Source organism: Manacus candei, unplaced genomic scaffold (assembly GCF_025592945.1).
Source record: "Manacus candei isolate 608988 ecotype Guabito, Panama unplaced genomic scaffold, ASM2559294v1 h1tg000088l, whole genome shotgun sequence".
NCBI lineage: Eukaryota > Metazoa > Chordata > Aves > Passeriformes > Pipridae > Manacus > Manacus candei.
Window position 1 is genome coordinate 1,909,698 of NW_026138136.1, and position 24,225 is coordinate 1,933,922.

At 38.7% G+C, this 24,225-nt stretch overlaps 1 protein-coding gene across 3 annotated transcripts in view; it reads right to left on the reverse strand.

Moving 5' to 3' along the window:
* The window catches only part of MBP (myelin basic protein), a 110,804-nt gene that overhangs the window by 45,055 nt on the left and 41,524 nt on the right, over positions 1–24,225 (reverse strand). For all 3 annotated transcript variants that reach the window (XM_051812806.1, XM_051812808.1, XM_051812807.1), the window contains exon 3: positions 9,503–9,593. In XM_051812806.1, coding sequence (XP_051668766.1) covers positions 9,503–9,593 — 91 coding nt within the window. The remainder of the gene's footprint in view (positions 1–9,502; positions 9,594–24,225) is intronic.

Consider the following 24,225-nt stretch of genomic DNA (forward strand, 5'->3'; position numbering starts at 1 on the left):
TACTACAGCAATAAAATCTGGAGATCAAACAAGAGGGTCTTGTGGTCAACTTAAGGATGGCCAGTTTACACACAAGATTAAACATGACACACAAAACAAAGGACAGCCTGAAGGTAAAAGGTAACAGAATAACACTAATGCCTACTCATGACATAGCCTTGCCTTACAAAAAATGAAATACTGGAAAATTTTAGACCTGATGAACAGGTGAAGCAGAAGATGGCAAAAATGTATCATGTCTACAATTAATCCTGCACAAAAAAGTTTTGCAAAGAATTCAGTCCACTCATGGCAATCAGTGTCAAAACTGCAATTAAAACTTGGCCCATGTGTTCAAGAGTAAAATTATCTGCTTCTCCCATTTGGCTTTGGGTTGCAAGATGTCTGCAGACAAGAAAATGGAAATATCTCTCTGCTTGAAGCCACTTCAAGTCTGCTAGCTGAGCTGAGGACTTCAAGTACCATAGACCTAAGTCAGCATCTTCCTTGGTAGGAACCACAGCATGGCTCTGTTGAAATAAGCAGAGTTGCTGTGCTGAAAAAGCAGGAGGTCCTGTCAAGGTAAATAGAGTTGTTACATCCTGATAAACATTCAGGGAAGCACATTTATTTCAAGGAAGTAAGAGTTTGTCAAATGTCAAGTATTTATTTTTGAAGCATCAATATTTTCATTTTGTTTCCAATGAGTCCAGTGAAACAAAGTCTATTTATTGTAACATCACATGCTGTCTTAGGTATCCAAAACCTATCACTCTTGTTTCAAGAGCCCATTCAATCACTTTTCCACAAGCAAAGGTTAAAAGAAAATCCTATTACAAATCTTTCAGAACAGAAATAAGAACTCTTGTGATTTCCTTTTGTCTGTAGACAGCTTCTGTTGAAGTCACTTGAGATAAACAGATTTAGAGTTATTTTTGCACAGTCCATACATGTGTTTATTTAAACAACTGAGTTTAGTGTTTAAAATGCTGATTTCTACTGCAGTCATCCTGCGGCAGATTAATATGATGCACAGTAGAAATTTTAAGATGCTACAGCAAAAAGGACCAAAAAGAAAAAAACAAAACAAACCAAAAAACCCCCAAAAAATCACAATAGATGACACCTACTAAAAATCAGTCAGACTAATTTAAAGTTGCTGTTTTGATGGAGACACTTTACAGCCAGTATACAAATAGTCCCTTCCAAATAAGTGGGAATATTAAAAGGCCTAGAGAAGGCCAAGCTTTTCATTGGCAACAGGGAAGAGAAGCATAGGGAAGGCTCTAGAGAGGGAGCCTGCTCTGAACAGCACTGAAAATAAAGAGCAGCATTATCATGGCTGTTCTCTGCTCCTCGCAAGGCTTGTGAGCGATTGCAGTCTTGTCGCCACCAGGATGTTTCTGTACAAGTACCAGTGTGTGCACACCAGTAAATACTAGTCCTTTTCACTTCTATTTTCCTCATCAAAAATAGATTATCTCAGATGTGAATTTCTGCTCTGTTCCTCCTTGTCAGCACTTAAAGGGACACTGTTATTCCCATAAAACTGAACTATTGCACAAGTGCTGCCAAGCTATGTATTTGAAGGAGTTAAGCCAAACCACAGTCAGCCTTCTTGAACAAATGCGTAACAGAAAGCCATAGTTTCAAGTATGGGTTGGATTTCCTGCCTGACATGGTACTGGAGCCCTGGAGTTTCACAGAGCTCCAGGGTACAGAGATGGGAGTGCCAAGGGGAAGCTGGCAGATGCCAAGTCCTGCAAATTTTCATTCGCTCATTCAAATGCTCTGCATTCCTTCTTGCTTTCACTCTCCATCATCATCAGATTCATTTTAAGTCTTGTGGGCACATTTGCAAATGCCATACATGAGGCTGAAGCACAATTTAGATTAAATCAGCAGAGAGAGAAAAATACTTCCTGAGGGTCACCACCAAAACAACTTGCGTGGGATGTTTATAACATGCTGTCATTCTCTACTTTCATAATCCTTCACAGGGGGCTTATTGCTGCTTGCCTCTTCCTTCCAGAGCTACACCCATCACACAAAAGAACTGCTGGTGGATGATAGGATGCAGCTACAATGGCTCTCTTGATGCTGTTCCATAATCTTCGGGCATCAACCCAAATATAAGAAAATCCACAGCTTTTTCCACAGTCCCCCCCTTTAATATTGGAAGGACAAGTTGATGCATTTTGGATTTTTAAGCTCAACTCACTATCTTTATAGTTTTGCCAAAGTCAATAGATCTAATTACAGTATTGCCAGTGACCAAGACTTAAATGGGGGCACGAGTGGGAAGTATCACTAAGAAATCCAAGCCAGAAATTTCTTAGGCCTATCTGATCCTGACAAGGATTGGAATTTCACCTGATTGACAGCATGCTGGATGGGAAGCACCAGCTTTGCACTGACCTACTGTATTTATGAGGGCAAGATATTCACATCTGTATCCCCTTTTTCCCCTAGTTTCTATCTTCTGCATTCAGATAAGAAAAAAATCTGGGTTTGGATATCTCTCTCTTGATCTGTGCTGTGGGCAGCCTAGTGTGGCCTGGACTGACAATTGGAGGTAATTATGGGGTCTAGACCATCGGCAAAGTGCCTCTTTTTAATCAGGGGAACTGACCACTAAAAGCCTGAGGAGAATCCATTGTTTTTATACAATTTTTGTAATATTCTGGTTCAAATCAGGTATTATGGATTTTATCCAGGAATTATGTAATGAAATTCCACAGTTTGTATTATGCAAGAAGTCAAAGTAGATTACTTTCATATTATTTTTTTTAAGACACAAAAGCATTATCAATCTTAGATGGTGTTTTCATATTCTCCTAATATATGGTACAAAACCTCATTCTGGTTCCCTTTTAACCATTGTATTAAAAAGTGAGCCATGTTGTAATTCAACTTCAATGACAACATCTGTTTTCATCTCTTCCACGACGGAAGAGTGGTTGGCTCATGGAGGACTAATCTTCTTCTTGTTTCACTACCAGAACTGAGTGTTCATTCAGCCTCACAAAATTGGAAATGGGACAACAGCAACATTTCAGCTCCTTTCCCCAAAATAAAGATCTTTTAGAAGCACTTTTAATTCATTTACAGATAAAACCCTGCCTTAACCCTACTGGATGGTACATAAGGATCAGTGACAGAGAACACTAAGGGCTTCTGTGAAAACAGAATACTCCCTTGGGCTGCAGCGTGCTAACAGGATAAAGATGACAAAATACACTGGGAAAGCAGGAACTTGTTTTCCTGGCTAGCTAATTAGCCAAAGGCCTTGCATCACCACCCAGCAACAAGTGACATTAGACCACCCTTAGCAATCCTCACTTTTACAACCGGCTACAAAGTGTGTTCTGGATAACAATAGGATGGTAAATGCCTATTGTGCTTCCCCCCCATCTTTCACACAGACTTGCCCTTACTGAATAAACAAGGGGGGAAAAAAAATCACCAGATTCTGTACACTGTATAGCAAGCATTAAAATAATGAATAAGTTATTTAGTGTTATTGTGCTGATTAATTACAGTGAGAACAGTCCACCACTGCTAAAAATGCAACAGGCATCTCTGGCTCAGCTCCACGTCTGTGCTAATGATCCTAGCAAATCCAGTCCCTATGATAAAAGAAAAACTCAAACTTCTGTTATGCATATTGCTTGCATGTGGTACACAAAAGAAAAAAAGAAAAATCATACCAAATCAGAGTTGTTAAAGTACCCTTAAGTGCTTATATACTAATTTTGCAGCAAAGATCAGTGCCATGCTAAAAGTAACCTTAAAAGTTTAGATGCTACTGGAGAACACTACATTAATTATAATGGCATGTTAACTAGCTAGATATCCAAGAGCTACTGTTACTGTTTAAAGCACCAGATGGCTGCCAGAAAAAAAAATGTTTGAATGTTACTGTTAAATAAAGAAAATCCATTAAAATGAGCAAGATACTGGGGAAAGGAAAGAGATGGTAAAGGAAAGTAGAAATATGTGGACAGTTGGAAAACCAGAATTATTACTTAGCATGTAATGAAAACCTACAGGACACTAAATTCCCCCATTTGCTTCTCAGGCAAGAGGAAATAACTGCACCATGGTAATAACACCTATTTTAGGACCATTTGCTGTCTCACCACATTGATTTTTTTGTGTAAGCTTGCCATTATTTTGCATTAAAGTCATAGCTTGTGTTCCATAATTGATTGTGTTTACAAAGAGCTTCCCAGTAAGGTCACTGAACTGCGATAACCCTCAGCTTTCAGCCAGCTCCTGACAAGACTGCATCACCTTCTGATAAAGGCATTGTGCCTTCCAGCTCCTCCCTTCACATTCCGCTCCCTCCCTTTTTTAAAGAAGAATCAAAAAGCAAAAATGGATACAGGAAGAGTGACATCCATAGAGATGTAACACACTGACATATATATTCCCACCTTGTAAGTATATTCTGTAAAACTAGAATACAAATTCTGTTATTTTTTAAGAGAAACTTTATAAACCATCCTTAAATCCTCAGCTGAACAAAAACCCCCAAAAAACTCCAACACAAAACTGATATTAGTTACACAGCATCCAAAAATTCCTAGGTTTGGATGAAGTGGGAGCATGACTACATCTGTCAAACTGCTACAGACGGAAGTTTCACGGAGACAGAAGTTTTTTCAACCTGCATGGGTTTATACAACTACCTACAGGACATTCTGCGTAGGACACAGCAGCAGGCATCATCATAAGCAATGAATCAGGGTGAGTCAGGGTCGCTGTGGAACTGTGCTGAATGTACACTTTTTTGCTGCATCTCTTAGCTCTGCATACAAAAAGATACCTTAGGATGTACCCAGTACTGCAATTAGAAACAAGAGAATGGCAGATGGTGCTGGGAAAGCTCTATAATATGATCTTTTCATATTATATGTTAATTTTGCCTTTTTTATTAATAAAATCCACCCCCACACACACTAAACCCAAACAACAAGAGTAACAAAACCCCAACACCTCACAGTACAACTCCAGCCTCACAGCATGGATCCCTGGAAAGCACTAAGCCAGAAGAACCATGGTCATATCCAGATATAATTTTAGACCTGATCTACTAGATAGAAATGAAACTTTCCTGTTTAAGAAGATCAAGTCTTACTGTATCTTTCCGAGGAAGATGTTTTTTACAATGAGGGTGGTAAAACACTGGAACAGGTTGCCCACAGAGGCAATGCCCATGGATGCCCCATTCCTGAAAACATTCAAGGTGAGGTTGGACAGGGTTCTGAGAAACCTGATCTAGTTGAAGACATCTCTGCCCTCAGTGGGGGGTGGGACTAGATGACCTTCAAAGATCCCTTCCAACTCAAACTATTCTATGATTCTATCCTGAAAAGTTAGTATACTTTGACATTCATTGCCATCAGAAAGGGGAATATGCTGTAACCATACTGCAGTTCCCCCATGGAGAAATTTTCCTTACTTGTAATTTTATGCTCAACCTTACAAAAAAACCAGTATGAAGTATAAATAAAAATCCACATTTATCATTTTCCAAGTTAATGCAATATGGGGTTGCACCAAAGAAATGAAGGTCCAATCCTCCCAGTGGTCAGAATGACTGGCAGTTTTCCCCCCTGCTTCTGCCTTACAATTGTAGAGTTGCAATGGATCTGATAAACTTCTGAAAATAATCTCTGGAAGTAAGGCTAACAGTCACCTCCTGATCCACTTCCTTAAACGCATAGCACCATACCCAGCAATTTTCTTCTCTCCCTTGGACTGAGATGTCATTCATGATCCTTTTCTGACTACATACTGGTTGCAACAGACACCATGTTGACTACGTGCAAGTTCAACAGAAGTTTGTAGCAAGCAAGACATTCTAGTTCCCCATCACAGATGCAGATTCAGTATATATGAGACAACAGAACTCTGTTGGGTGCCACAAGAAAATCCTTTCAAAGGACAAACAAAACTAACTCTTGTCAATTCAGAATTTCATAGTTACAAATACCATCACTGTGATGTCTTTTCTCTCCCATACCCTTACCCTTCTGCTCCACTTCTCTACTCTGTCCTCTTGTATAAAATGTACTTCATTTTTGAGAATTAGCTCTCCGAAACACAAGACACACCTGACTTTTTTGTTTGTTTCATAAAGCAGCTGGTACAATGTGGCTTCATCGTTGGTAAGATCATTTCATATACACCCAGTATAAAATTAATATTAAAGAGAAATGCTAAAAAAGCCCTCCAGAATGGTAAGTCCCAGATCCAACCCATATGGAGAAAAAGAACAAGAAAACTAAAACATTTACGTTTACTCACAAGTGGTGCTCCTTGCTTGTATCTACAAAGAATGCTGTCAGGTCAAGGAGACGTGCAAGAGATCCCCATGCTTGGTTCTTTACTGCCATGACATTTTCAATCAATAATAATGTGTTTGCTTCCAAAACTGTACCCAACTGATAAGGACTGCAGAAACCACACTTACTCCAGAAGGAAGTATTTCCAAAAGAAATACTGCCGTATTCAAACAGCACAGCTTTGTCAGATACTTTTTTTATAACAATCTTTAGAATTGCATCTATTCCATGATGTTCACAGCAGAGAAAGTTCCCTTATCCTGGCAAGTCATATTGTCACCTGGTCCAAGGCAATACTAACCTTGGAGAGGCCGGGGACAAGTGGAAATCAAGAGATTTCTGTCTTCTTGCTAAAGAACCCTTGACCTGGCAGTCCAGGCGCTCTGGTGGCTGCCAGGGTCTGGGAGCTGCTGCCACCGGGCGGCATCAGCGAAGAGGAACAGCCACTGCTGTCGGCGGACCCGACTCCTCCCAGCGCCGGCTGCGCACCCACGCGCCAAGACAGGAAAGGCAGGCAGCACTCAAGGGGTGCTGCCTCCACTTCTGAAGGGGGCTCAGTGGCTGCGTCAGGCAGGAACTGACTTCTCCGCTGCCTGTGCTAACCTTTCTGTAGGGGGTGGCATTGTCCAGAGAAAGCTGGGGAAAGAGATCTCTGTGAAAAATAAATAAATAAGTCATAAGATAGCTATCTGTGTGGAAAGGGAAGGCTGCGCTGCGCCCACTCAAAGGGACTAGAGGTTATTAAAAATTCTTCGGAAGAGGGATTCTAGTCAAAGCTGAAGCTATAAATTAACCAACTACTGGTGCATATTTGATGCTTAGTATAATTATCATCACTGGGGAAAAAGGAAGAATAAAGAAATGAGGAATAGCTCATAGACCAAGCCATAGGAAGAATAACTGAGCAGGGTCTGTAATCATTTAAGTCACAGGACCACAAATAACTCACCTAGGGAAAATTGTTTCAAGTTTATCCTCAGAACAAAGTATTTTAATAAATTTTCCAGAACTGCAGGGAAAGGCAGGCATACACAGTAGTGTCATTCTCAAGACACATGAAACTTGTATCAGCCAAAATATTCTCTCTGATTCTCACTACAGTGGTTTCATAAAAGAAAATTTCAGACTCCATTTGCACCATACTTCCTCTCTTTTCCCCCCATTTTGACCTAATCTTAAAAACAACAAACAAGTCAGACTTTCATTTGCAAAATGGTAAAGGGGTTGATATACGATGCTATAGTCTGACTGATTTTGGAGCTGAAAAGAAATTTTCCTCTTTGTTGTGAGTTATCAAAGGTTGATCATCGGCTTATCTTAGATAACCAGTTCAGTTCACAGATTTGGAACATGGAAATTTTTAGCAATTTGTTAGTAAATCATTAGCTTTAAAGACCATGTAGTACACTGCATGTTGACCTTCTTCAATTAGTAGTGAGGGTATAGCTCACTGCATGTTGATTTTAAGGCTATCAACAGTGAACTTCACGGTTCTTAATTCCCATCTTTAAGCTCACAGTCCCCACATGGACCACAGGCTAGACCAACTATTGGTTTAACTCACTGCTACGTGGGGCTAATGATCAGAATACAGAGAAGGTTTAAAAGCCTGAGATTTTGCTGGTAGAAGGAGGTAGATGGAGAACTCCTTGGTTTGCTGTCTCCATCCTTCTCATGGAAAGAAAACTAGAGATCTAAACTGAGGAAGGACACAGCTTGAGATGCACATTACACCATACCAAGACACTTTATAACCAGTAATACTGGATCTACTGCAAATAACTGGTGGAAAAAATGGAGAGGAAATGAGGTAATAGCCTCAGCACTGACTTAATAAAGTTGAAAGCTATTTCTAAAGTCCATTTGTGGATTCATCAGACACTGGCACTATATGGTCAGTGTTGGAAGTATTCATACCAGGAATTCAGGGTCATGTGCCAATCACACTATATTATCTCACTGAGAAAAGATGATTTTGAACAAAAATAGTTTAAATGGTCACAAGCATTATTTCCATATATAGTTTAATTATCCATGTTCCACTCCTTTTGTACCTGGAAAGAAAAAAATTCCATACTGTATTCAGAAATATTCCACTTATCCAAAAGTTTTCATGCTAGACAGCCTTAGTAACACCTATATAACTTCTGCATACCTTGAGTTTCCACTCTAGAATATAACAGAGCTAAATACTACACCAACTTTCTGCCTTGCCCTAACCTCTCAAGCATTAATGTTAGACTACTGCTTTTTATTGGAGTTCTATTAGCAAAAACTCAACATAAAGTTGGAATAATAAACCTTTCCTTATCAGAAAAAGGTTTTTCACCCAGAGGGTAGTTGAGCTCTGGATCAGACTACCCCGGGGAAGTAGTCACAGCCTGTCTGAGGTTGAGAAGTGTTTGGACAATGCTCTCAGGCACATGGTGGGTTCTTGGGGTGTCCTGCGCAAGGTCAGGAGTTGGACTCAATGATTCGTCCCTTCCAATGCAGCCTATTCTACAAGTCTATGATTCCCTGCCTCTTTTCCAAATCTTAATGCAGAAGAAAAGGTCAAATGCAGCTTTCAGATCCAATAATAAAACTACCAGCAAAACCTATATGGAGAGCAGGGAGGGGATTCACAGAAAAATATCAAGAGGAGATCATCTAAAATCTAGGCTTCCAAGTATTCTCAAAGGTCATCTGGTCTATCCTTCTAGCACAAGATGATTACATCAGTTTAGACAGTTACTTGTCTAACCTGTTTTTCAAGGCCTGCAATGGTGAATTTCCACACTTTCCAGATGATGCACCCCAATGCTTTAGTATTCTTTTTAGGATTCCTTTTCATAATATTTGATCACATCTTCCTGCAATTTTAAGAATTCACTGTTATCCTGTACATTATGGATAGAGAAAAGTTTATTTTCCCTCTTACTGCATTAATCTTTAATTTTGTTGAACACTTAGATTCAATCTTTCTTCTCTCAGAGATGATTTGTTTTAGACTCTTAATCCCTCTTTGTTTTCTTCTTGGTCCTTTCCTCCATCTTTCCAGGTCTCAGTGGAACTGTACGGCCTGCACTCAAATGCTGTACACCAATATCAAATAGATCACTAAGACTTTGTGGGAATTGTCTTTGTACTAACATATCAAATAACATTTTCCACTTGTCCTAGTAACTCACCAAATACTTCATTATCCTCTGAAGACTGTTGTGTTAGTCTGGCTGTTTTCGGACTCTCTTTAGCTGATTCCTCCACCTTGGTTTCAGCACTCTGTAAAACAAACATTTATTGAGATTAGTTATTCTTTTATAGCTCTCAAATGGAAACACTCTTCAAACTTATTAATTATATACATTACATTCTTAAAGAATAGTGAATTGTTAACACAGGTAGTTTTGGTATCTTTGCTATATATATATATGTATATATGTATATGTGTATATATATATACATATATGTGGTTTTGCAAAATATTGAGGGCAAATACTCTCAGAAAATCCAGGTTTTTTTGGTTTGGTTTTTTTCTTTTTTTTTGCACCTATTTTAATCTGACTAGACCACATAAGATGGAGGTCTAGAAAAGACATTTAAATAAGAGAGAGATCTTAAACCATAACAGACTTGTAAGTTTCCACCTTTCTTCCTCATATTTCATTTTATTTCTATTGACATCTTCCACTGTTGACTTAGTGAACCAAGAGATCAGAAGATAGTGCACAAATATTTCTCCTTAGAGAGCAAAGGTAAGTGAGCAGCCAGCTTCAAATCTTTAACCAACTCAGGTACTTAACTCTTTAAATTACTTATCTATTTTTGAAGCAAATGTGCCAACTAGCTACCTGTTTTTAGATGGGGCTCAGAGATAAATCAACAGCTTTAGCACTTAAATTGCCAGAAGTTAGAGCATTTCATTCCCAAGATAGAAAAGGCTGAAGAAAACATAAGCTGTGAAACCTTGAGTTTTAAATATTTATACTGCTACTAAAGAAAAAATAACTCATGTTTTCAAAATGTTTTACTTTGGTACTCAAGAGAAATGTATATATGCAAGCCTACAGCCAGGCAGAGAGTAAACTGCATAAGCAGTCAACTGCTGAATGATGGATATGGAGTGACTGATGTAATATTAAATATTGCTGGAAAGAGTTGACTAACAGTTGAGGAAGGAATAAAAAAGAAATATAGTATGTCTATGCTTTTAAAAAGATGGATATGGCTCTACTCAAGTGCATACTCAATCAGAAAGCTTTGTGTGATTTTGGAGAAATACAATTTTTAAATCCTGACATATATTTGAAAATGCTGTTTTACAATCTGTTCATGAAAATTACTATCTTGGGTCTCAGAAACACTCCCAAACTTCTCTTATTTAAGTCTGTCAACCTCCCTGTAGAATACAGGAGTGCAAACTAAAGGCACATAAACTCAAGAGACTTTGAAGCAAGACAGCAAGACTTTTCAGAAAAAAAATTACAGATAGACCTAGCAAGCCTACTGGTGTCACACAGCAGCAGACAAGAATTAGGGAAAGCACAGATGGAGAAACTGTGCTTCAGAGGACAACTGCAGGTCCTTCCTGGAGCAGGAAGTTCCTGTAGGAGTGAAAGGATTCTGCACTCCCTCGAGGCACCAACCTGAGCGTCCCGTGCAGAAAACCCATCAGCTATGAACCTCTCAGATCTGAGGAGGGAAGTCAATTTTAGCAGATGCTCATGTCACTTTGGCCTAACTAGTGTCCCTCGGGAAGATGGAGGAACCCAGTCAGAAATCAGTAGTGGCTGTACTGGGAGGCAACTTGTTTTGGGTAAACAACTCCATAATCAGCACAAATAACTTAAAAGTCCTTTCCCCACAGATATAATTTGTAAGTTGTGGAGCCACCCAGTGTGCAATGTGTTAGGTGCCATCCACACACAGGAGGGACACAAGCCAAGGTCCGCAGCATCTGTAATGGTTTACTGAGTGACCTGCATTTAGAGGCCACTGATTCTGTAAGCTGCATATTGCAGTTGGGTTCTCCCTCCTATTTTAGTTGCTCTACAGTGAGCAGCAAGTCAACTTCATCTTTGTTGTAGAGAGAGAAGGAGAACAACCTTCAACTCTGAAAAAAGCAGAAGAGGATATCTGCTACAGCAGGGTAAGCCAATCCCAAAGGAAAAAAAAAATTAAAAATTGTGTCATCATGGATGAGGCAAAATTAATACATTTAGATGATTGAACCAAGTTCAGGGCTTTCCCAAATGAAGGGGATATCTGAACTCTTGATCAGAGCTAATGTTCTAGGCTTTGTAAAGGCAGTGCTTGTTAAATCCATCTTCAAGTGTATTTCATTATATTTCATGTATGGTAAAGCTGGTAGTGCAGGAGGAGAGGGGTTGCTATGCCTCATGCTCTTGTTCCTCTTGGGAAACAGCTGGAAGTCTGTAACCTGCTGTAAGGCATCAAGAGCAGTAGCAACAAAACACTAACCAGCAGAAACTCAGCTGTGATACTCAGCTGTGATACTCAGATATGAAACGAGTTGTCACTCCAAGCTCTTAGTGGAGAGATGTTTGCATCCCTCACTTTGAAAACATGGTTTTGGCAGTCACGGGGAAACTAGAAAGACTGAACCCTGAGACATTTTGGTTTGAGTTAAATCACTGGAAAAACTACATAGCAGATGTGCTGTCTGATCCCTGCATAAGTCACAATGTTGGTGTTGACAGATACCAGCTCCAAGACGATGACAGCAAAGTTGTATGATTTATCAGCCTAAAACATGACAGTGCACGGCTGGATGTAATTCTGCTTCGCGTGTCTTCTTAACCAAAATGCAAACTTTAAAAAGATTTGTTTTGCTTTATTATTTGCACCAAAAAAATGACACTTTTGCTGTCATATATATAATATTTATATTACCAAAACCAATACAAGGAAAATCACTGCAAAAGAACAATCAATGATCCAGATGCTCCAAACCAAGTTGTGCTGCAAAACAGCACTTGAAAAGTCAAGGCATGGTCAGTTGCTTGATTCTTTTTTTTAGTATCCTGAAAAAAAAGTATCTCCATTCTTTCAATTAGTGAACAGAAAAAGTGAAAGCACATCGCCTTACACTGCCTGAGCTGTGCCAGGAGGGATTCTTTACCTACAGTTATAGTGTGCTTGTGGCTGGTTATAAAATAAAGGCCCTTTGTACATAACAGAGTAAACATAATTCTATCTAGCTCTTTCAGGTTGAATACTCAATGCAGTTTCCATAGTGATAGGGAAAATAGGTTTATTTTACAGTATCAGTTCCCAAGAGAACAGATATATGATTTTAGCATGAAATAAACATTAAACTGAATGAGTTTAATAGGCTTAAACTCAAAAAAATTCTCTCACCCGAAAAAGCATCTCTTAATCTGTACTTCAGATAAAGTGAGGAGGATGTGCCCCACTTTGCAGGTGTTCCAGCATTGGAAGAGAAACCATAGGGCACCAAAATCACTACCAAAGCACAATTAAGTTGTATTTCTTACATGAATCGGGCCACTCATGTTCCAAAACACCATAAACACCTACATAGCAAGCCAGCATCTACTGCATGATAACAGCTGGTCACAGACTGGAAATACTTCTATTATTTCATAAAGCATTTACAAAATAAGACATACATACACATACACATCAACTGTATATATCTGAATATGTACATGAACAGCTGCTCTTGATTCAGACCTGATAAAAATTAGAAACTGCATTATAATCTGCCTCAGTTTTACAAGACATTTTTGGTCCAGCTTCCTACTGTAGCTGTCCCCCGGTGCCTTTGACCCAGTTCACCTGTTTTCCATCCATGTGAACACCACAGGCTCCATATTACACAACATTTTAAAACTTTGATAGGTAAATATACAGATAACCAGGAGCTATCAAAATATTTGCAACAAATGAACAGCAATATAAAAAAAATGTTTTGGCTATATATATACCCATTAGTGTAAGAAGTGAGGCTACCAGCATTTTGCTGCTATCAGTGTCTACTTAGATGATCTTTACCTAGGTGGGAAGTGTTAAGAAGTGCTGAGTTACAATAAGCTATATTCTGCAGGTACTAGGCCAGGTTAAAAAGTGTGGTGAAGCATATCACATTTACAGAAGCAGCTATGTCCTCAGGAAATGGAAAGTTGTACTATAGAGTATTCAAGCTCACTTTTTAACTAGTTTGCCATTTTTGCATACTAGTTAGGAAGGGCTTGTTTCTTTTCCTTTAACCACAAAGCTGTTACTCAATGACTTCAGTTTCTAAATGATAAAACCACATAGTAAAGTTAAAAATTCTCATCAGAAACCAAATAATTATTCAAGAGTGTTATATCTAAATGAGAATTAAAGAAATCCACTGTGAAGCAAAGATTCATATTTTCTGTGCTCTCAGTCCTGCCTTTTACAATCTACTCCTTTTTCTTACTATATACTTAGTTAGTATTTTTAGTTCCATCCCAATGGCACAAATGAAAACAGCTAAAATTTTCTTTATTTTCAGAAAAGTGCCACACATGGACATCAAGAATTCTAACTGCAGCAAGACGACACAGACCATGAGTGCACGAACTGCTGCTTTGGCAGCATAGACATTTCTCCAGTTCCTTCTCTCATTCATTCCTATCCACAGCACATTGCCTTCCCTCCTCAATGCCTAGCAGCACTGGAGGCATGGTTAAACACTTGATTCCTCCCCATGTTACATTTATAAAACTAAGACAGACAACAGACACCACTTCAAAAGACGGACAAGAGTTTCTAATGGATAAAACCATACTGGACTGTCAATAAGCCTTCATTTTGAAATAGGAGAAAAAGCAGAAATTATTGCAGACAATAACAATCTGGATAATCCAAACTATATCCACAGCAGTAGATCATGCTGCTCCAGACTCAGCTGAAGAAGTATGCAAAGCATTCCTGATTTTCTGCTTCTGCAATGATATTCACCTCAATTCTACCCATGCAAGGCTACCTTTCATTCACAAAATGTATATATGCTGTTCAGGCTGTAGTATATCTTCAGGACACTCAATGTATTGTTTCTTCTCAGAGCTAACTGATTTTCCACAGAGTTCCATGTGAAAAAAAATAAGAAAAATAAAACAGGAATATGTGCTCCTTCAAAATTGTGACAGTAACAGGATTGAGAGACACATATCATTAAGTCTGTCAAATGCACAGATGTGTCTCTAAATACCAAACACTGCTGCAATCAGCCAGACAGGATTTAAGTCAATCTTAACAACCATAATTTTCTTCATAATTTTTGTACTGTGAACCTCCAGACTAAGTATTAACAATGTTGATTTCATAAAAGCTGGAAGAATTCCTTGTTACTTTCTTATCAGAGACCTCAGTCTCAAAGGTTTTAGCTCCTGTTCAAAGAGAGGAATTTTTACATGTACAGCTTAACACAATCAGACAGATGAGATGCTGTAGACAACCCTCATTAGCAGCAAGAATTCAGGTAGTTGGCCCTCTTCAGGTGAGCAGAGATCACCTGGACCTGCATTAACAAGTACGTTCAACCATTAATTCTTCTTAAACGTGGAGATTTTCCAAACCCTTTCCATTAGTACAAAAACTCATAGACATATTAGCAAGCACCAAGTTTCTTGCACAAAACAGGAATGGTGAATTTTAACATCGTTATACTGGCTGATTCCTACTCCTCCAGCAAGACTACTGCCATCATTCAGAAGAGGGTTATGCCAGACTGAAGCTGGGCTCATGTTATCTATACAGCTTCAAGCTCTTGAAAAAATTCCAGGAACTCCTACATCAGTTCGTTCTTCAGTCCCCATCAGCCAAGAAAAGGATTCAGATTTTACCATTAATTTTCAGTTAAATAAAATAACTCTTTCAAACATCATGCTAATCATCTTCAATTTTCGAGTATATCTCATATTTCACTTTTATTTTCATTTCTACAGATTATTTATGTTCAGTTTCTAAAATGCAATACTCAAAATATCCTATACTTGATAGTTTCTACAAAATTCCATATGTAATTATTTTTACATTCCCATGCATGTGTCAAAATCTTATTTAAGATATAAGAGTAAAAAAAAAATGACAGGGTGATGTAAAGACAGAGGGCTAGAGTTTTCCAAGGAGTTTTCTGTTCCTCTCAGCTTCAACAGTACAGTGCTACTGCTGCTGTTGATGCCAATGATGGAGAATTTCAAAAGAAGTTGCAAACCGAAGGATCTCATCACTAACCCCCAAGGCAGACAAAGGCCCTTTGAAAAAGGTCTGAGATGCCTCAGACACATTATCCAGGTCTTTGAAGAAACTAAGTCAGTCTATTAGAAAACCTTAAGGTACCAAGGGGTTGCGATAAAAACCACTGAATTCCAAATCAAAACTTTGCTACATTCCCCATTACCAGTTCCACGCTATTATGCTGTGTGCTTCCCTTCACTTACGAAGGGTGTTTAAAAATTACTTCTGTTTGTGGAGAAGTTTCACAGATTTCACAGAATATTCTGAGCCTTTAAATGTTCCTGACCACAATGGGGTTCTCATACTTTATAACTGAACTGAAGTCTCTTCAGCTCAGAATGTAACAGGTAAAGACAACTAATGAACCTACGGTATGCTACTAGTTAGCTTTACTAGTCCATACGGTATTTCCCTGTGCTGAGGAGGGAATTTCAAGCATGTAATAGGGAGAAAATAAGGGATTACATTACTTTGTCCATACTACTAACAGAGGTTTAATTGCATTTGGGAGCAAGTTGCTAAAATGACAGAGTTCATTTGGGAACAAAACTAAATAAAAGCAGGTCAGACAACCCTGTGCAAAAATCAAGATTTTTGTAAGAATACTGTGAACAGAAAAAAACCAACCTCAGGTACCCTATGCACAGGGGTAGAAGGAGAGGAAAAGCTGTGTTAGCAATCTGTTACTTCATGGGTACTCTAAGACACTGCCAGAATCAGAAATTCTCATAAAACAGCAAGGAATTTGCAAAACAAGTTAAAACAAGACACAAAAATATGCTCTGGGTCAATATATTCAAGCAAATGTCTTCCACTCGGTGCACATTAACACATACACAGGAAACCTGGATGTGACTCATATAAAATTCAGACAAGTACGGACAGGGTTATGACTTGCTATTTCCTCTGCCAATCCTACAGAGCAACCGTCACTACACCAGCTGTACAAGCAGTGCAGTGGCACATGTAATAGGAAACTGTGAAGATCAGTATAAGGACCTAAACCCACACTTGGCAACACAGTGAGGTTTGACAGCTCTAGAACACTTGACCTGGCCCTACCATTATTAAAGCACATGTCCTACCTGCTTTGAACCCAGGCAGTGTTTCTATAGTGCCACTGCAAACAGCATCGGGCAGGCAAATTGATGGATGGAGCTCTCTTGACCTCATGAATCGAAGAGGAACCATAACAATGCTCAATGAACAAAATCAAAAATAAAAACTTTGGATATCAAGCACAAGAGCACATCTCTTTTACAAAAAGTCTTCAAGCACATTTCCAGAATGGTCTGAAAAGTGACAACTATCAATAACAATGCTTTCGCAGTCCACTCATCACCTTCGTCTTATCTAGACTGACTACTTTCCTTTAAGCACTTGTTTTAGCTGCATGTTGAATAAGTGAAAATATTTCACTCTCTATTTTTTTCAAGGAAAGGATGTGGTTTAGGTCATAAATACACTGAGAGCTGAGGCTGCAGCATCAACTTTGTATCTCCTTAAAAGCTTCATAAATCCATTGAACAACAGCAGTGTGTGACCCTAGCACACTAGTAATTTGCAAATGCCACCACCTGAGGTCTTTCTGAAGGGCTATAATAAAACAGTGTACAAAAGCAATCAGGTTTTCTTCACAGCTAATGAAAGCACTTCTATATTCCAGCATATTCATAAAATCTGAATTCATACAGATATCTGATATACCAGAAAAAGATAAAGAAGGTCATCTAAGCATCTGAATACTCAAATCTATTGTAAAAGTACAACAGAGATGCAAAATCTAGCAACTAGTTAAAGAATGATGCACAATAGTTAAGAGGGAAAAACCCAAAGTCATTAAAAAAGTGCAAAATAACAATCCACCAGTCAGGAACAGAGCATTACAAATGTTTTTGGGGGCAGAGGTGGTTCAGGCAAAAAATACCTTTCAACCTTGTACATTGAGCTTCTTATATCACAAGCTTGAGTTTGGCAGTTTGCAATTAATAAAAAGCAAAATAATTGCTGCTGCCCAAATAATTAGAGATCCTCAGCCTTGAATCCTCCACAGGACTGACTGTGGCAGCAAACCTGTTGATTTGTCCCTTTTAACCACAGGAAGAGAGAAGAGATGCAAAAGTGGTGGCAGTTGTCTATGGGGAGCTCAATGCAACGGCACAGCAGGGCGCTCAGCAGCACTACAAACACGCCTCAAAGCAACACCGTGAGGATTCCTGCCGCTTCTACAAAGCAGCACTAATCAGCAGAGGAAGCAAAGGCACTGAGAGGTCTTCTAACACTTGCCTGCAGGCGACCTAGAAATATCTGGGCACAAAGGCGTACAGCTAGGAGACTTCATCATTCCAAACCATGATTCAGTGCAGAAGTTACCTGATGTCATGGTACTCAGAGAGGCTACAGCCCTTTCCCAGACTCCCGCCAACGACTTGCTGTACAATGCTGCGTTGCTGTGTTTGCCAGATGCTTATGGATGTTTAAAAAAATAAAAAATAAAAATTTATGCCTGAAGCAATGTCCAAATCTGCTGCATCACACACATCTGCAGTGACCCAGGAACAAGAAAAGTGTCTTAAATCAGCACGAAAAACCCCCCACCAAAATAGTCAGTTAAATACTATTCATTTTCATCCATCACCTAGAAGGTATTTTGAGTGAAATATACTACAAAATGAAACTATTACAGACCATCTCAGAAATATGCACTGTAAAAGTGTCAAGCCTAAGAACAGTACGAGACTATTAGAAATAAACCCTTCTGCCACATTATCAGCAATAAAACATCTTTTCTGGGCCCCTGGCCGTGAAAATCTTCCGGCTTCTGTGGTACTCCAATTGACAGTAGAAAGGTATTTTTGACAAAAATCCAACATAGTTGATATCCTGACTGAAGTTGGCATTACCATTGTTAAGAGAAAACAGATATGGTTTCCCTCATCAACAGAAATTGTTGACTTCACCAGCCAAGTGGAACACATGTGACTATGTGGGCTACAAAAAGCTGAAGCACAACTGTGCCAACTAAACGCGCACAGAAGGAACTCGGCACATAACACCAAAGATTAGCTTTGCCCAGTTCCCCAGCAGCAAACCAGACTGCAGGGAGGCTAGAATTTCACTTCTGGTAATTTATTCTTAATTCCATTATTCGCAAGAACCAGTCCCTCACTGTGCAAAATAATTACACAGAATATATGCCTGGGTCATTTCCTCAATGCAGTTGAAGACTGGCTTTCTTGAATAATAAAAGTATCTTTTAGTGCTTGGTCTGTGTTAAGAGGCTACAAAAAGAAGCTAAAAACAGCAGACAACTTTAAAATACTTTCTTGCTGTTCTACTCACAGTGATTCATGACACCAGTTCAAATCCTTTTTGAGCTTAATGAGCAGGAAACACTCTGAAACAACTGCCACTGCACATCAAAAATGAACTTACAACTTCTTGAATTTAATTTTCACTTCCAAGCCTATAGCTCATGGGGAAAGAAAGTTCAAAAGCTGCTATAGAGAAGCACTTTACATTCAAAATTACATCTCTTCAACTCCCTAAAACCTACCAAGACATTTTCAGCATTTAAAAAGCAAAATTTACATGTATTTGCCAAGAATTAAAAGAAGAATAAAATTTAACATCAAGAAGTTAATTTTAGAAGGGAACTTTTCCAATACACTGCTGTTGCTTTAGGTCACTTGGAGGTCTGTAGCCTCATGAAGTGTATTTCTAGGCCAAAGCTAAGAAAAATTTTACACACAAATTGCCTGATAATAAAACATATTATATTTACCTGCAAGATTTTTGGGTTCAAAGGAAATTCTGACCACAGTGTCAGAATTTGAATGCATTTGTTTCTGCACTGTGATTAAAAAAAACAATGAAACTTAACAGATATTTCTTAATCTTGTACAAAAAGGGGTTAGGATTTTGGGGAGGTTGTGGGCTGTTGAGAAAAAGACACCTTTGCCTTTCAGAAGTGGCAAGGTATTTTAATCTTTAACTCCCTCTATGGTCCCAAACTTGTCCCATCTCTGAGGCCTGCATGCTCCCTCTTTACCATCCCCACAAGCTGGGCTGCTCCCATGACTTTTTGGGCCCTCAAGGGACAAAGAGTGGAAGAGAAGCTAAAACTAATTGATCCTAATAATGTGAGGTGACAGAGAGAGAGAACTGAACCAAACCAGCTCTCAGATCCAATCCACCACACAGGCCCTCCCTCACTCCAGTTGGTATGGGAAAACAAGGTTTGTTATGTAACACTTGTTTAAGGAGAAGCTGCCATGAACACACCAACAGTCATGCAAAACGAGGGCTTCATATGAATATACCAGTCTATCCATCCAAAACAGAAAATTACTTTCCCACTTCCCTGTTTGATTTAAATAGGCCAATATTAAACGCATGATCTTGAAAGAAAATGACAACTTAGTCTGTGCTCCTAAAATGAACATAGGTCCTCTGTGGAGTGTAAATATATGCACAAACACCACTTAGAAGAAAATATTTTCAAATGTCAAGTTTTACAGGGGCAAAGTAATTTGATTTACAAAATAATCAACGTGCCTGCCCTTTTCAAAATGTAAATAAAATTTTCTTTTAAGATAAAAGTTTTGAAATACAGTTGGCACAGAACCAAGGGCTTTTTGTTAGTTTAAGGAAACTGATAAAGACACAAAATAGTTTTTATAATTGTAAAACAGTGGTATGACATCTTTTAACTACCACTTGAGTAAATTTTAAAAAACATCAAGCATACAAAAAAAAAATCTCTATTCACTTCTAAAGTGTATGGTTTTGTAGAAGACTTTTGAAATTTAAGCCTAAGTAATCAGCATAGAATGGTGATGAGGAAAGGGTAACTATCAAGATTTCCTGCAGTCAGTCTCATTTCTCTTTTGTATTTGATAAATAAATGCATCCAGCAAATACCACAGGTGATAAAAGCTCCATGCACTAAAGTACAGGCACAACAGAAGGACACTTCATTGCTTTTACTAGTTCTAGCTTAGTGCTACCTTCACTATCAATATGTGAAGAAAAGGAAAGACCTTTTTTGATCATGTTATCAAGGATCACTTTATCAATATACTACCATGTCAAAAACAATTCCTCACTATAGCACTATAGAAAAAAATCACTACAAACTAATTTGTATCAAAACTTTGAGTCTAATGGAGACTCACTAGGCAAAAACAAGTATTTCCTTGATAGTTCATGGAACCAACCTCTGCCTTCAGCCCTATTATGTTGTTTCCAAGGTTAATCTTGTCCACATCACCCTTTGTTTGCAAAGCCAGTCCATCAATTCCTCACTTGTCTGTGGGTTGCTGTCTCTCTCCCTTGTTATTCTTAGTTTAAAGCTCTCCTGACCAGCTTGGCCAGCCTGTTGGCAAAGATGCTTTTGCCTGACTTGGTCAGGTAGATTCAATCTTTTCTGAGCAGTTCTTGCCCCTCATAGAGGGTCTCCATGGTTGTAAAAGCCAAATGCCTGTTGTCAAGATCAGCTGTGCAACCAGTTGTTGACCTCCAGGATTCCCTTCCTTCTTTTCAAGCCCTACATCCTCACTGGGAAGATCAAGGAGAAAAACCTGGCTCCTGTGCCCTTGTTCCACAACACCATGGACCCAAATCTCTCTCCTAAAAGAGAAAGTACATGAGAAAGCACACACAGAAATGTAGTCGTAACCTATGTAATTTCCATACCTCACCAAAGACATTGCAAGACTCTTAGAAGTATTAGTCACCTTTGTAAGTCTTTTTTATAGATCTTTTTAAGAGATAGGCCTTGCCCATTAACTCTCAGCAACTCCAATTCTCACTCAAGTCAATCAGCAGGAAGAAACAGAAAGTTAAATGCTAAATTTTGACATTAAAATTATCTGGCAGGAAGAACTACCTCTTCAGAAAGCCACAGTACTACCCCAGGGCTTTGTTCACCTGATGTCCAACTATGGGCCCAAATCTGGCTGACCTTTCTTTCAGCAGGCCACTGTAAGTCTTCCAGGTATAAACCAACTAGTAGACAGTTGACCATGGTACACAGATAAAATTACTTACTAGAACACAGAGAAACATCCTAGAGACAAAGAATAAACACCAAAATGTATACAATACTTATCTGAATATTTTTAAGAAAGCAATTTCAGAGCACCTATTACAATCAATTTAAAATTTTGCCTGAGACACTTGAAGAGAAGCACAATGAGGATCCCTTTCTCACTTTTCCAGTTACCTTAACAACCACAAAATGCAAAATCTAAAGAGAAGACTAACTGATTTCGGAAATATTCTAGCTGTCAGTCATTTTCAAGAAACTGTCTAAACTGAACCAGAAAGAGTGTCATAAAATATACAATAAATAACACAAAACAATGCACCTAATTAACACTAAAGCAATACAATGCAAGTTAGGAGATGTCAAAAAATCTAACCAAAAATAATCTACTCCAACAACAAGGAAAAAATTCCCCAGCAAGGTCTCCAACACAAATGGAAACTGCTCCCATTTGCTGCTTGCTTTGACTTTTGTATCCATTATCAGGAATGGAGGAGTAGACCCTTATTAGCATCATAATTTCCCTTTTGCAACATTCATATGCGCTAAACAAGATCATGGTTCTTTATGATTATTTTCAGATATCAGGCAATTTGAATATCATTAGCAAGTCAATTCTTCTTCAGACATCATACACACTCCAAGTCTTCAGCAAGTACCCAGTCAGTACCCACACAGATCACTCATAGTGCAAGAACACTGATAAAACAGGAAAACTAATATTACATAAAAAAATCTGTATTTTCTTCTTTGACAGCTTCTTCAAAAGCGAACAATATGACACTGCTAATGGTGAGAACTGCATTAAAGCCTGCTCGGTTTTTCACAAAGGTGAATACCTTCAAAGCAAAATTTGTCAGTCACATCTGCATATATGGCATTATGTCAATGGTTTGTGTAAAAACAGATACGTCCTCCCATGATTTTGCTCCTTATTCCATTAGTTTGTCTTCTGCATTATGGACAGGAGAAATGGTTAAGACCAGAAATACAGCCTGTGAGCAGCCAGCTTATCACTCAATGAGCCAAAAAGCAAACAGAAACTGACATTTAAAAAGATGATTCAGTTTACCAGAGTTTGATTCATTAATGTGGTTCTAGTAAAAACCCTGCACAGTTTCAGGAAAAGTATCATGTTGAAAGTGCTATGTGTTAAAAAAAAAAAAAAGGATTTAAATAAATGCTACCTTGCACTACCTAAAGACATCATCTGTGCAAGCCCCAGTCTCTGGGTGGGAGCATGAAACTACTAGCAAACATTTCTATTCACTGTCCGAGGTCTGTCTCAAACTCTAGGCAGGAACAACTGTTCTTCTCTTCTTCGACTTCCACCTTTTCCTCTAGTGCCTAATTTTTAGATCTTTCCTCTTTTATAGCTATTTAATTAGAGGGGAAAAAAAACCAAAACAGTAAACAAACAACAAACCAAACAAACAAAACCCCAACCATTAGCTCAGCCCGTCAGCATTGCCTTTTTTCTGTGACCACTCAACACTAACTCTGTACTTTACAGTGTACAGGCTGGTATCAGTCAAGACTTTGTAAATCTGTGACCATTGTCTATCTCCCTATAAAGGTTTCAAGCAAATAAGGGCCATCATCCAACAAGAAAATGCATGTCATGCCTCTTCTGTCTTTTATGTGGATTTGTCTTGAAAGGAAAAAGGCCTTCGTGCTTTTTGTCATTTATCACAAAGTGCAATACTTTATTGTAGTATAAAAGACTGTCAAAGGTAGGGTACACTCTGTACTCAACAGAAACCTCTGTGTTAACACTGAAGGAGTGATAATGCATTGGTAAAGTGAGAGACATTCTTAATACACAGCATTTCAAATGCTTGGCTGTTTTTCTCTTTTTTATTAAAAGCAGATGACATAACAGTTTTAACTGTAATTGTTCTCAATGGATAGAAGGTGTGTGGGAACAGCCTGCTTGGATTTACCAAAGGCAAACGTTATCTGACCAACCTGACTGCCTCCTGTGATGAAATGATTGGTTCTGTGGAGGAGGGGAAAAGCATAACATCATATCCCCGACTTTAGTGTGGCCTGTGACACAGCCTCCCACAGTCTGCCACTCTACTCTTATATTCAAACAGAGAAGATAAGGTTTGGGTAGGTGGAATACAAGCGGTGGATAACTGGTGCATCACCACGCTCAAAAGACTGTGATCAACAGCACAGCACCCTACCAGCAGTCAGTCAGCATCCACATCCCTCAGGGATCAACTCTAAGGCCAATATTGTTTAGTGTCTTTATTAAAGACCCAGCTAATAACAAACTGGTGGACTGGTCAGTACACTGAAAGGAAGAGTTGCTATTCAGAGGAACCTCGACAGGCTACAGAAATAAACAGACAAGAATCTCATTAAGTGCAATAAAGACACATGCAAAACTCTGCATCTGAAATGGGTTCACTCCATTCACTAGGATCAGCAAAGGCCAACTGGCCTGAAAGTAGCTTTGCAGAAAAGATTCAGTTTATTTTTTGCATCCATTTTACTTAAGTGACTATAAATGATTGCATTAAAGGTGTTTGGAACTGCTGAGCAGCTCCTGAAGTATGGCAAAGGCAGGCACTATTAGCAAAAAGGCTTAACCCTTGTTCTCCT